This window comes from Hyperoodon ampullatus (genome assembly GCF_949752795.1).
Source record: "Hyperoodon ampullatus genome assembly, chromosome: 8".
Classification (NCBI taxonomy): domain Eukaryota; kingdom Metazoa; phylum Chordata; class Mammalia; order Artiodactyla; family Ziphiidae; genus Hyperoodon; species Hyperoodon ampullatus.
Window position 1 is genome coordinate 35,533,663 of NC_136921.1, and position 14,070 is coordinate 35,547,732.

At 36.6% G+C, this 14,070-nt stretch overlaps 2 protein-coding genes across 2 annotated transcripts in view; one reads left to right on the forward strand and one right to left on the reverse strand.

The window, feature by feature from the left end:
• Positions 1 to 410: 410 nt before the first annotated feature.
• Positions 411 to 10,685, reverse strand: NDUFB3 (NADH:ubiquinone oxidoreductase subunit B3). The gene is made up of 4 exons (XM_079710202.1): positions 10,635 to 10,685; positions 5,097 to 5,180; positions 4,350 to 4,491; positions 411 to 703 (listed from the first exon to the last, which is right to left on the reverse strand). The coding sequence occupies exons 3-4, from the start codon at positions 4,487 to 4,489 to the stop codon at positions 547 to 549; spliced, it is 297 nt and encodes a 98-aa protein (XP_079566328.1). The 5' UTR covers positions 4,490 to 4,491; positions 5,097 to 5,180; positions 10,635 to 10,685; the 3' UTR covers positions 411 to 546.
• A 383-nt stretch (positions 10,686 to 11,068) lies between these two features.
• The window catches only part of HYCC2 (hyccin PI4KA lipid kinase complex subunit 2), a gene marked incomplete at its 3' end in the record, with an annotated part of 61,325 nt that continues 58,323 nt past the window's right edge, over positions 11,069 to 14,070 (forward strand). The window contains exons 1-2 of the mRNA XM_079710101.1: positions 11,069 to 11,090; positions 11,893 to 11,926. The remainder of the gene's footprint in view (positions 11,091 to 11,892; positions 11,927 to 14,070) is intronic.

Here is a 14,070-nt window from a genome sequence, read left to right on the forward strand (position 1 = left end):
AAACAAGATGGCAAATTTTATCAAAATTTTAAAAATTAAAAAAACTATTAGAACATACCCATTTGTTCAAATATATGCTGGCTGTCTGCTATTTGCAGAATGTACTGCTGCCAGTCCTCAACCCCCCAAGTATTCCAAACCAAATCTGATATGGCTGGAGACACTTTTTTTTTTTTTTTTTTTTGCGGTACGCGGGCCTCTCACTGTTGTGGCCTCTCCCGTTGTGGAGCACAGGCTCCGGACACGCAGGCTCAGCGGCCATGGCTCACGGGCCCAGCCGCTCCACGGCATGTGGGATCTTCCCGGACCGGGGCACGAACCTGTGTCCCCTGCATCGGCAGGCGGACTCCCAACCACTGTGCCACCAGGGAAGCCTGACACTTTTTTTTTTAAAGAATGACAAAGCAGACTGGTACATGTTCTCTTTATTAAATCTTACTAGTATTCTTTAAGGGACAAACACACAGATGAGTAGGCTACAGTGAAGAAATCTTCTTTTTATAAGAGAGTTAAGAAGACATTAAAAGATAATTCCAGGTATTATCTTCAGTGATGCTTCTTATCTTTTTTCTGGGACTCCAGGTAATATTCAGCCCCTACAGCTACCACAAATGCAGCAAATCCCCATTTGAATCCTTTTAATAATGCACCAACAAAGGAAACATTATTTGCAAAGCCACCTGTGTATCTCCAAGCTTCATTGCTAGAGGAAAAAAAAAAGGGGAAAATTATATTCACATATGACTTACATACATTCATTGAGTAAAATATATTTGATTTCATCTTTCTAACAGACTTAAATGCAACCTTATATAAGATAATCTAAGTGGATCACAATAGGAAACTTTCTTTGACATAAGATAATTAGATCTATATGCCCACATTTCGTACATGAAATACAAGAAAAAACACTTGATGATTTCATATTTCACAGTCATAGTACTCAGGATTTTACAGAATTCTCAAATCCAAGGCTCACCTTGGCCTATCCATCACAGGTCAGTTGCGTAGCTTTGCTCATACTAGTCATTACAGCTTCATGGAAAGAGGAAGTTAAGAGACCTGGGTATTAATCTTTGCTCTGCCATACTAGATACACAACTTAGGCTCAGCAAGTTACTTAACCTGTTGGGGCCTGTTTCTTCTACTCAATAATGATTAATGGTTACTATTTACCTTATAGCATTATAATAAAGATTAAACAGAGTAATGTATGATGTATTTTGGCACAGAGAGTACGTAACACTCGATAATACTATTACTATTCAAGAGGATCATTGATTTTCCCTGTCATAGAAGCCAGAACTTTAGTAGACTAATTTCGTGCTCTGGCAATCATTCTTTTGAGTATCCTGAACAGAGAAGGAAACAAATCAGAGCGCTCTAGTGAAAAGAAGTCTTCTCTCACAGGTAAGGATAAATGAGTGGAAAAAATCATGCTTTAAAGAACAAAACCCACTTAACTCTAAAAATCTGACTTATGAAAGCTAATGAAATCTAATTTAAGACACCAAAACCAGGCAAAGACATTAGAAGGAAACTACAGATTAATATTCCTCATCAACATAGATGCAAATATTCTTAACAAAATTTTAGAAAATTGAATGCAGTAATATTTAAAAGGATAATATATCACGATGAAGTAGGGTTTACCTCAAAAGAATGCAAGATTGGTATAACATCTGAAAATGAATAAAATTAACTCACCATATTAACAGAATAAAAAAAGAGGTGAGTGTCTTAATAGATGTAGACAAAGCATTTAACAAAATTCAACACCTATTAGTAACAATAACAATAATAATAGTAACTCATAGTAACCCAGGAATAGAAGAGAAATTCCTCAACTTGATGAAAGGCATCTCTGAACATCCTACAACTAACATTACACTTAATGATGAAAGACTGAATGCTTTCCCCAATTAGGAATAAAGCTAGGATGTTCAAATACACCACTTTTATTCAACATTATACTAGCAGTGTTAGCCCATGCAATAATGCAAGAAAAAGAAATTAAAAGGTTATAGATCGAAAAAAAAAGTAACGCCTTTGTAGACGAAATGATCTTCTATGAAGTAAATTCTAAGGAATCTGTAAGAAACACCTGCTAGAACTAAAAAGTTAGCAAGGTAACAAGATACAAATTCAATATATAAAAAGCAATTATATTTTTATATATTAGCAATGAACAACTGGAAACTGAAGTTTAAAAATACTGTTTACAATAGCATAAAAAATACGGAATAAGTCAGGATAAATTGAACAAAATATGTATAAGACTGTATGAACACTGCTGAGAAAATTAAAGAGGATCTAAACTGTCCATGGACTGGAAGACAATATTGTTAAGACAGCAGTTATCCTCAATTGAGCTAAAGATTCAAGGTGATCCCAATTAAATTCCAAGCAGGCTTTTTATAAAAACTAAAAAGCTCATTCTAAAATTTAAATATAAATACAAGAACTTGGAATAGCTAAAACAATTTTTTTTAAAGTTGGACATCTTATTTTATACTACCTGATTTGAAGACAGTGTGATATTGACATAAAATAGATATATTGATCAAGGTAACAGAAAAGAATCCAGAAATAGACTGTACAGATATTGTCAACTGACTTCTGACAATGGTGTCAAAGTCAATTAATGGGGAAAGACAGTCTTTTAATATATGGTGCTAGAACAAGTGGAGGTCCATATGCAAAAACATTTACCTTCATCCTTACCTCACATGCATAAAAATTAACTCAAATGGATCATATGCCTCAATGTAAGAAAGAACACTATAAAAGCTTCCAGAAGAAGATTAGGAGAAAATCTTAGGATGCAAAAAGCACAAACCATAAAAGAAAAAAATGCTAAATTGGGACTTCAGCAAAATTTAAAACTCTTTTAAAGACATCATTTAAAAAATGAAAAGAGGCACTTCCCTGGTGGAACAGCAGTGAGAATTTGCCTGCCAATGCAGGGGATATGGGTTTGATCCCTGGTCCAGGAAGATCCCACATGCTGCAGAGCAACTAAGCCTGTGCGCCACAACTACTGAGTCTGTGCTCTAGAGCCTGCAAGCCACAACTATTGAGGCTGCGTGCCACAACTACTGAAGTCTGCGCACCTAGAGCCTGTGCTGTGCAACAAGAGAAGCCACCGAAATGAGAAGCCTGTGCACCGCAATGAAGAGTAGCCCCCGCTCACCGCAATTAGAGAAAGCCTGCGTGCAACCATGAAGACCCAATGCAGCCAAAAATAAACAAACAAACAAACAAACAAATAAATAAATTTATTTTAAGAAAAGAAAATGAAAAGATAAGCCACACTCTGGGAAAAACATTTGCAAAACTTTTATCTGATAAAGAACTTATATTAAAAATATATAGACAACTCATAATTCAATAAAAGACAAACACTCTGATAAATAGAATGGGCAAAAGATCTGAATAAACATTGCACCAAAGAAAATAGACAAATAAGCATATGAAAAGATTCTCGTGATCTTCATTCTTCATGGAAATGCAAATTAAAACCCAAAGAGATATTACTATCACATTCACTAGAATGGCTAAAATTAAAAGGCTGATAATACTAAGTACTGATGAGGACATTGAGCAATTGAAATTCTCATGCATTGTTGGTGGGAATGCAAAATAGTACAGCCACTTTGTAAAACAGTTTGGCAGTTTTTATTTAAAAAAATACACTTTTCAAATGATTCAGAAATCCCACTGTTAGGTATTTACCCAAGAGAAATGAAAGCATATGTTCACATACACTTGTACTTGAATGTTTAAAGCAACTTTGCTCATAGTAGCCAAAAACTGGAAACAAGCCAGATGGTCATCAACTGCTGAACAGTAAACAAAATGAGGTATATGCATACATTGGAGTAGTACTCAGCAATAAAAAAGGAAGGAACTATGGATATAAGTTAACAATGTACATGTCTCAAAAGCACTATGATAAGTGAAAGTGGCCAGAACAAAAGACTACAGACTGTATGATTCTAATTGAAAAAGCAGATCAAGGGTTGCCAGGAACCAGGGGTAGGATAGCACTGAGTGCAAAGGATCATCAGGGAACTTTTTGGTATCTAGAAATATTCTGCACCATGACTGTGGTGGTAGTCATGTAACTCCACACGTAACTGCACACATCTGTCAAAACTCATGGAATGATACATTTAAAGTGGAGTGAATTTTACTATATATAAGTGGTATTTTAATAAAGCTGATTTTAAAACTTAAATGTAAAAGGCCATTTTCAATGATTTTTTAAAAAAGAGAATACATTGAAAAGGAACATAGATACTGCTTCTCTAGGATAAGTTCTATTTAAATTATTTAATTATTCTTACCGGCACCACGGATCCCTTAGCCCTCGTGCAGCCAGCTTCTTCTGGACAGTTTCTAATGGTGTCCCTTCTATACTCCATTGTTTATAATCTGGAAGTTCCATTTTACTATGACCATGTTCATGTCCATGTCCATGGGCCATGTCTACAGGAAAAGATTAATTTAAGGGAGAAATACATATATTGTGGATATCAAATACCCAAGTTTACTATTTATGTTTTAAGGTAAAAATTTAATGTTTTAAAAAGAAAAGCAATATAAATACTTGAAAATTCGAAGCTAAGAAATTTTATAAAACAGTGTCTCTTTACATAACTAGTACCTGTTCACAGTTTGGAAATATACATATGCAAAATATAAAAAAGAAAAATAATCAGTAATCCCATCACTAAGAGATAACCATTTACTATTTGGTTTCTTTCTTCATTATAATAATAGCAAATATTTATCATGCCTTATGTGCCAGGTGCACTATGATAAAGTGCTTTAACTGTCTTGACTCCACATTATTCCTAAAACAACTCTTTGAACTTAAATTACTATTATCCCCATTTTATAGATGAAGACAATGAGGCTCCAAGAAAATAAGTAACTTTCTGAAGGCAACAAAAATAGTTAATGGTACAATTGGGTTTTGAACATTGCAGTTTCATTTCAGAGCCCTTGCTCCTAACTTTTAAGCAATACTGTTTCCTTCTTTTCAGTCTTTCATAATGCATGAATATCTGTTACAAAAATGTTGTACATACTGCTTTGTTACGTGCTTTCTTCAGATGATTCTTTAAAAATGCGGTGTTACTGTGGTTAATACATATGGATCACGTGAACTTTTTCTGTAAAGAGTCACATAGTAAATATTTTAGGCTTTGTTGGCCAAGAGGTAAAATCAAGGTTATTATGTAGGTACTTTATATAACAGGAGAAAAAACAAATTTCCATAAATATTTATTGATAAAATTCAAAATATAACAACTGAGTATAATTTTTTATAATACAAGTCTTCTGATGAAAAAATACAATTCCTTTTTTGGGGGATAACATTTTGCTTAACTGGGGCTCAAAGTTTAGTGTTCCTTAGTATCAAATTGATTGCAAATGTTCATCTGTAAAAACCCTTCTTAACTCATTGGCCACATAAAAACAGGCAATGGGCTGAATTTGGCCAGCAGGCTGTAGTTTGTTAACTCTTTTTTTTTAAAAAATAAATTTATTTATTTATTTATTTTTGGCTGCATTGGGTCTTCATTGTTGTGCACGGGCTTTCTCTAGTTGCGGCGAGCAAGGGCTACTCTTTGTTGCAGTGCGCGGGCTTCTCATTGCAGTGGCTTCTCTTTTTGCAGAGCACAGGCTCTAGGTGCATGGGCTTCAGTAGCTGTGGCTCACGGGCTCCAGAGCGCAGGCTCAGTAGTTGTGGCTCACAGGCTTAACTGCTCCGCGGCATGTGGGATCTTCCTGGACCAGGGCTCGAACCCATGTTCCCTGCATTAGCAGGCGGATTCTTAACCACTGCACCACCAGGGAAGTCCCTAGTTTGCTAACTCTTGACGTAGATCAACAGAGACTTTTTTAAAAAAAATTTTATTGAAATATAGTTGATCTACAATGTTGTGTTAGTTTCATGTGTACAGCAAACTGATACAGATATACATATATTAAGTATTCTTTTTTTTAACATACTCTTCCATTAACAGAGTCCTTAGGACCCCTTTTTAATCGATAAATTTGCTTTAATAAAATATACCCCAATGGGTATATAAAGATTCCAGTTTTCTAGTGTTACTTTTATAGATAACACAAAAATAAACTTGAGCTCAGTCCCCAGTTATATTGTTATGAATTTCAAATTAACAGGGTATGAATTAATAATGCTATACTGTAATTTGTATAAGGTTAGCAGTAGCAATTCTAGAATCACTGCTTTCCAGAAATAAAACCAAACCAAATAATTATTACCATTTTGTCTTCATTTATAACTATAAACAAGTCCAGTAATAAGGCAGGATTCTTACACTGAATTTTAGAAGACAGAGGTAATTATTAGATAGTGTATACTAAAGACACATTATGTGAAGTGCTCATTTCATTAAACAATAGTTCCCAGAATATGGGGGACAAAACTGTACATAGTAATTCTGACAAATTAGCCAACACTTAATATTTTTATTTATAGACATGTTAAGATATCAAAAAACATTATGTTGATGATTTTCACATTTAAAAGAGAATAAAAATGAACACCTACCAAACACAAGTTAAAACTACAACATTCACAACTTTGAATGAAACATTTAATCCATTATTTCATTATTATTTGGTGGATTCAATAATATAAAGGAAACAAATTATGGTTTCAGATTTCAGTCTGACTTTTGAGATTCAATACATTATCACAAAAGAAAGACTTCTAGAAGCATTTAATTATAATGATATAGTGTTGTCTTCTTCTAACTATGTTTTCCAAAAAATATTTTTTAAATAATGTTTCATTCCAAAAATCTTTAGATTACAAGAAAACCCTTATTTTGGCAAATGTCAATTCTAGAACATTAAACGTACTTGAGTATCAATGTACTTGGAAGAGAATACAAAACAAAGGTCAAAAATTTTTGATTAAATAGCTTGATTTTGAAAATGAAAATTGAAATGTTACCATGGTATGAAAGCTATCTCAAAGTTACAATACTACTATGCTCAAAATATTAAGTAATTTGGAAGATATATCTTTGAAAAAAAAAACCATGAAAGTATACCTATACTCATTTCTCCTAAACAAATTTCCTTTAATAAATTCAATGTATTTTCTCTTCTATCTGATTAAAATATTTCAGTAAGAGTCCCTTCATAGGCATTTACTAAATATTTTAATGACTTTTCAAGAAGAACAAAAAGTTGAACAACACTATTTTTAGGGAAGCTTCATTTTCTCTTAAAAATTATTTCTACTTCAGAATAGCCATAAATCAAACAATGATATCCTGATCACTTGAAGGAAGAGTTTGGAATCCTACTGAAGTGCAGACTTTGGTGCTGTACAGATCTGGCATCAAACCCTGAATGCACCATTAATAGCTGTAAAATCCTGTGCAAATCATTTAAATCTTGCTCAACTTCAGTTTCTTCATATAACATGAGGCTAAAACCTACCTTGCAAAATTGTGAAAATTGGGGAAAACACATTGTGATGATATGCCTTCCACTTTCACAACCAGGTGGTGAGAATGTGATTTAACAAAACCACTGTAAAAAACTGTTTGGTATGTCCTAGAAAAGTTAAACATTTGAATACCTTACGGCCTAGCAATTCCAGTCATATGTACTGTATATATACTCTAGATCTGCACTGTCCAATATGGTAGCCACTAGCTCCCTAAATGTGGCCTATGCAACTGAGGATCTAAAAATTTTAATTTAATTTTAACTAATTTAAATTTCAAAATGGATTTTCAAACCAGTTATTGGAAAATTTTAAAGTGTCTTTGGTACAAACTGGGCATGCAAAGCTGCTTTATCAACTGTAAATTTTATGAAATATAAATGCAGATCAAGTGTTTGCATTTATGGAAACAGCATATTCTGTAAGAGTAAAACATCACTTTTGAAGACAGCATGAAGAAAATGTAAAATATTTCATTAATAACTTTTAATACTGATTACACCTTAAAATTATAATATTTTGAATATATACACTCAGATAAAATCATTATTAAAATTAATTTTATGTTTCTTTTTACCTTTTTAAAATTTTTTTAATTTAAAAAATTTTTTTGCATATGAATGTTTATTTATTTATTTTTTCCAGCTTTATTGGAGTATAATTGCTTTACAATGGTATATTAGTTTCTGCTTTATAAAAAGGTGAATCAGTTATACATATACATCTGTTCCCATATCCCTTCCCTCTTGCGTCTCCCTCCTTTTTAATATGGCTACTAGAAATTTTTAAATAACATATTTGGTTTGTATTATATTTGCACTAGACAGCACTGCTCTAGAGAAACTCTTGCATCTGTATAACAGATATATTTTATAATCAACAGGCAGATAGATAGGGACTTCCCTGGTTGCGCAGTGGTTAAGAATCTGCCTGCCAGTGCAGGGGACATGGGTTTGAGCCCTGGTCAGGGAAGATCCCACATGCCGCGGAGCAACTAAGCCCGTGCACCACAACTAATGAGCCTGCGCTTTAGAGTCCGCATGCCACAACTACTGAAGCCTGTGTGCTGCAACTACTGAAGCCCATGCACCTAGCCCGCGCTCCACAAGAGAAGCCACCACAATGAGAAGCCCACACACAGCAACAAAGAGTAGCCCCGGCTCGCCACAACTGGAGAAAGCCTGCGTGCAGCAACGACGACACAACGCAGCCAAAAAAAAAAAAAAAAAAAAAAAAAAAAAGCTAGAGAATCAGGCGGAAAAACTGTTAAAATAAAAATTCAACAAGAATGCCAAACACACAATGAAAAAAAAAATCTTTCTAGCCATATTATTTATGCTAGCCCCAAACTGTAAACAACTCAAATGTCCAACTATGGAATGGATTAATTATGGAATATTACACAATGAAAAACAACATGCAAAAGTATGAATGAATTTCACAAATATAAGAATGAGCAAGGGGCGAGTTAGAAAAAAACACACACTTTGAATCCCATTTATATAAATGGAAAAACCTAACAATTCATTTTCTAGGAAAAAAGTTTAAGTGAAACAAGTAAATGATTACTACAAGTTAGGATGCTGGTTACCTCTTGCTGGAGGAGAAGGAAACACAGAAACTCATTCAGGGAGCTTCTAAGGCAGCGTTTTTCAACGTAATTACTGTACCCCAAAGGTGCTTTCTTAAGACCTTTTTTTCCCCCTCATCATGTTCTCACCCTACCCCTCCACATGAAAATTTAATACCACAGTTTATGTACTATGGCTCTTTGGAAGGCCACAAACTATTGTATTATCTAAGGGCTTTTTTGCCCTCTCATCCCCACCCAACAAGAACCAGTTTTTACCTCCTTAAAAGGCAATCACCTCTGCTGAGAATGCATATTTAAGTTTTTGGCAATGCTTTATTTCCTAACCTGAGGGGTGGTGATCAAGTGTTTGCTTAATTATAATTCTTAAAAATGTACTTATGGGGCCTCCCTGGTGGCGCAGTGGTTGAGAGTCCGCCTGCCGATGCAGGGGATACGGGTTCGTGCCCCGGTCCGGGAGGATCCCATATGCCGCGGAGCGGCTGGGCCCGTGAGCCATGGCCGCTGAGCCTGCGCATCCGGAGCCTGTGCTCCGCAACGGGAGAGGCCACAACAGTGAGAGGCCCGCATACCGCAAAAAAAAAAAGTACTTATGTTTTATACAGCCTTCTGTTATGTATACTTCACAATAAAAACTAAAATTAGATAAAGTGACTTAAATCGTGCCAAGGACTCAACAAGAGGTGATTATTTCCCTTTCAGAGCTTTTCAAACAAGAACAGCAAGGAAATAAGTTCAACAAGGAAAGAACATGTAATCATGAATTTTTTTTCACCTCCTTCTATCTACCTATGTTTGGAGTGAACCTACAAGTTTGTTGGATATCAACCTCCACTAACGGGAGCTGGCTCTAGTGCAGGAACAGTGTTGGCATACTTTCCCTAAGAAGGAAATAAAAGGGAAATGCCGCTTACACTATATGTAATTTCACAGTTTACCGAAGACTTTGAAGTATATATCCCAATTTCTCCTCATTTAAAAAACTGTACCATAAGAACATTAGAAAATAAAAGACAAATTAACTGTTTTCCCCTTTAGTGTCCCTTCCAATCCCTGTATCCGCGTATATGCAATTGAATAGTAATCACACGAAAAACTGATGTTACTTTGTACCCTTTTAACATTGTGTCATAAACTTTCATACCAGAAAAATCTTATTTAAAACTGTACTATAAATGCTCGTGAGGTAGGCATTACAAGTATTCCTATTTTACAAATTTTCGATTTGAGTGCGGTTGTGCCTTCATTCGACTCAAAGATAAACCAAAAAAACACGGGGCGGGGGGTGTTGCGGGTGACGCAGGAGGAAAAAAAGCATCTGGACTTAACCACCACAGCGATCCTCACAGCATCCTTCTACAACCACCCCTCACTACTCCAGGACTCCATAGTTCTCTCCTGCTAGTTCTTCGATCTCCTTCCCTCTTGAGCTACTCATTCTCATCATCCTTCTCTATTTAGTCTCTCCTTTTCGACAATCCCCGGAGTAGAGTCTCATTCTCATTCCCGATCAAGAGATCTACCACCAGCTCCCCTATTTACCTGACAGCAATCTGACCTCTCAGGACACTCAAGATTGAACGCACCAGCCGGAGGCAACCGGAAACGGAAGTTGTCACCTCGAGTACCTTACGGCAGGAAAGCAGAGGAGAAATTTAACATTCTGGTCCTGGGTCACTGATTCCTGGACCAGGTGGAGGTGACATGAAGGAGGCTGGAAGTGGACATTTTCCCCGCACATCTGTGCATCCGGAGTCTGACCGAGGTAAGAGAAACCGTGGAGGACAGAGGGAGGGGAAGAAGCGACGTGGTCCTTCCTAGGAGACCGGAATCTTTAGACTCTGCACAGGGGGAGGGCCGCGGGCATACTGCTGCCAATCAGCGGTGCTGTTGTTGGAGCGTGGAATCACCCAATGGGAGGGCCGATTGTTGCGCTGCAGTTGGCAGGCTGCTGCGGGAGGCGGTGGCGGTAAGAAGCCGGAGGCAGAGGGGTGACAGGTAGGCGGCGGCGCTACCTCTGGGGGACGCGGAGTGCCAGATAGGGGGGATTTTCTTCTTCTCCGGCTACAGGAACTATAGAGGGGATCTGCCGAGGGTGGTCTGGGAAGGCGGTAGCCGGGGAGTTGGGTGTTGGTGGTTTCGGAACCTCTAGGAGACCAGCTAGCAGCTTGGGAGGGTCGTGAGGAGAAGGCAGCCGAGGCGGATGGAGGCTGAGCCCTGCGGGGCGACGTAGGGGCCTCAGGCGTGGGGGGCTGCGGTGGCGCCGGCGGAGACGGGAGAGAGGCCGGAGCAAGACGGCGTCGTGAGGGCTGGAAGAATTCCTTGCACGGAGCTCCGAGAGAGAAGAGGACGCGCGGCATTGCAGGCACCTGAGAAATCCTAGGGCTTGCTTCTTCTTAGGGCCGTTTCTCAGGGTGGGAACGGAGGAAGCGGAGAAGAAAGATATTCATTGGCGGCCAGATCCTTGAAAGTCTTCGTAGCTGTATATTACGTAATCCTTGGCCGTTATTTACGCAAACAACCAGGTTGCCCCTCCTGGAAGAGGAGGTCTTGCAGTCTCTTGATGTGTGAGGATAGTTTTTTCGTTTGTTTGACTGTTTTGTACCCCGGCAGGCTCTGTGGGCGAAGAAGCATGAAGGATAGAGTAGTCACGAAGAGCTTATCCCAAATATGGACTTGGGTTGAGAGATGTGTTAGTCTGAGATGAGCGTGGCCAGGTTCACGTTCTGTAGTTCGTGAATTTATTTGTTTTGAGGGTCAAGGCTGACTACAAATCTTTTTTTTTTCTTTTAATCTTCAGGAAAGTGGAGACTCTCAAAAATCTATAGTAGGAGGTAAGTGCAAGTTGGAAAATGACTAGAAGATTAGTTGGTAGATTTTTTTACCCCCTAAATATTGTGGGTGTTAGAGACTGTGAAAATTAGGTGGTGGTCTGATTTTGGTGGGGGGAGAGTCGTCTTTTTAAGCGATTTGCTCTATGAGTCTGAGAAACCAGTTTGAATTATTTATTTCTTAGGTTTAAAAAGTATGTTCTTTGAACCTCTCCGGTAGAGGTAAAATGTATTTACAGACATAATTAATTGTAGATTATCCTGTTTTTTCTAAGTTTTTATAATTCATTATTTGCACAATGAAATACAGAATTAAAATAGGAATTCCATTCAGTGTGTATTATGGAATGACAGACTATGTTAAAAACTTGATTTTATAGCTCACTGGAAAGCAGTTTTAAAGGAAGTGTTATAAATTTCTAAAATGTGAGCTGATGGAAATGTTGCCTTTAGCTTAGAAGATAAAGACTCATGTAGTATTTATTAGCAAGTGTATCATTTTCCTGAGCTTATTTTAATACTACATGTCAGAAAAACTTTCTAAAATGTGATTTTGTTTTCTATTATTGATAATTTATATTAGTGTATCCCAGAAACTAAATTGAAAAAAGTTTTTTTTCCACATGTCATTTGGTAAAGAGAGCTGGATCATTAGAGTTCGTTTTGAAATATTTAGCATACTGAGATATTTATCAGTGTTTCAGATAAAAATTTTGATACTTGGTGTTTCATTCTTGGTCGTTTTATCTTTTGGCAAGAATAATACTCTCAGTCCAAAGAACAGTTCTGCTTCTGTTTTAGGTGCAGTTCTGTAGTGTGAGTACCTGTGAACAAATCTCTGCTTTCATGCAGGGTATATGTGTCTCTGTGTGTGTATGTATGTGTCTCTTCTTATTATGTAACCAGCCTACTAGAGTTGTCTTAGAGAACTAATGGCTGATTTTGAATGACCAGTAGGTGTCCTTGTAGAATGCAATAAAGTTGAACATTGAGTAGGAAATTACCAAGTGATTTAAGGAATGCTAGTCCAAATTAGAATATAATAATAATTGGCTGATTATTTATACATGATTAGAAATTCTCTTTTCTGATACACTTCAGTATTGTTTATAAGGAATTTGAAACAATGACTGTAAGGAAGTATAATTGTTTGCCCTAAAATGGGCTTTGAAAGCTTGTTTTTTAATCCAACTCTTAAGCTATCTTGACATGCGATATGGATTTAGGATTATTTGATTGTTTTTTAATACAGTTTTGTCATCTTATTGTAGTTTATTAGGTTCTAGAATGGTTAAGATTTTCAGCTTGACTGAATTTTGTAATAGAAAAATCAATGCTACATAATGAAAAACTAAAATGATAAAACATGGGCAGAAAGTCTCCAAACAAATTAACAGCTGCACAACATAATACTTTGTTATTGTTCTTTTAATGCTTTGTTATGTTCTTTTAAACAATAGAGGAATTTTTGTCTTTCTTTTTCTGTGGCTTAGTTTTTTTGATGTCCCAAATAGCTTCTTTTTACATTTTTATCTGACTGGTAGACAGTGTGCTTTTCTCAGGATGATGAACTGAACATTTGTCATTGTCTAAAATATATAATGGATTCTGGAGGGAGCTGGCACAGAAAGATTAGGGCTGCTATTAGTACAGCCCCTTACCTGCAGAGCTTTCTGCTGTGCTCTTATCACTGTGTAGCTCTGCTCTTTTTGCCTGCTGTTGATACAATGTTAAAAAATAGAGTTGGACCTAATTCAGGTATTCTCCATAAAAATGAGTGACTCCAAGAGAGTTACATGTGTATCCGAATAATCTAGGAGTTAAAAAAAAAAGGCACACATGCATATCCGTTATATCATCTCCACTTCCCTGCAGAATCTTAGTGGTAGGGGGAATATGAAGGGAGGCAGATATATTTTGAAGGAAAAAAAATTCTCTGGATGATATGGTTTATGACGGGCTTCTACTTGAGAATCATTGATCTAATTCAAGGCTCTCACACTGTGGTGTGAACCAGAACAGTAGTTTTAGCTTGAGAAAAAGGGCTTCTAAATCTATCAATATATTATAGCTCAATAAATTTTCACCATTTAATGTCATAGCTGGGATGATGGATTTTCTAATCGGGAGCTAAAGTTGCCAGAAAT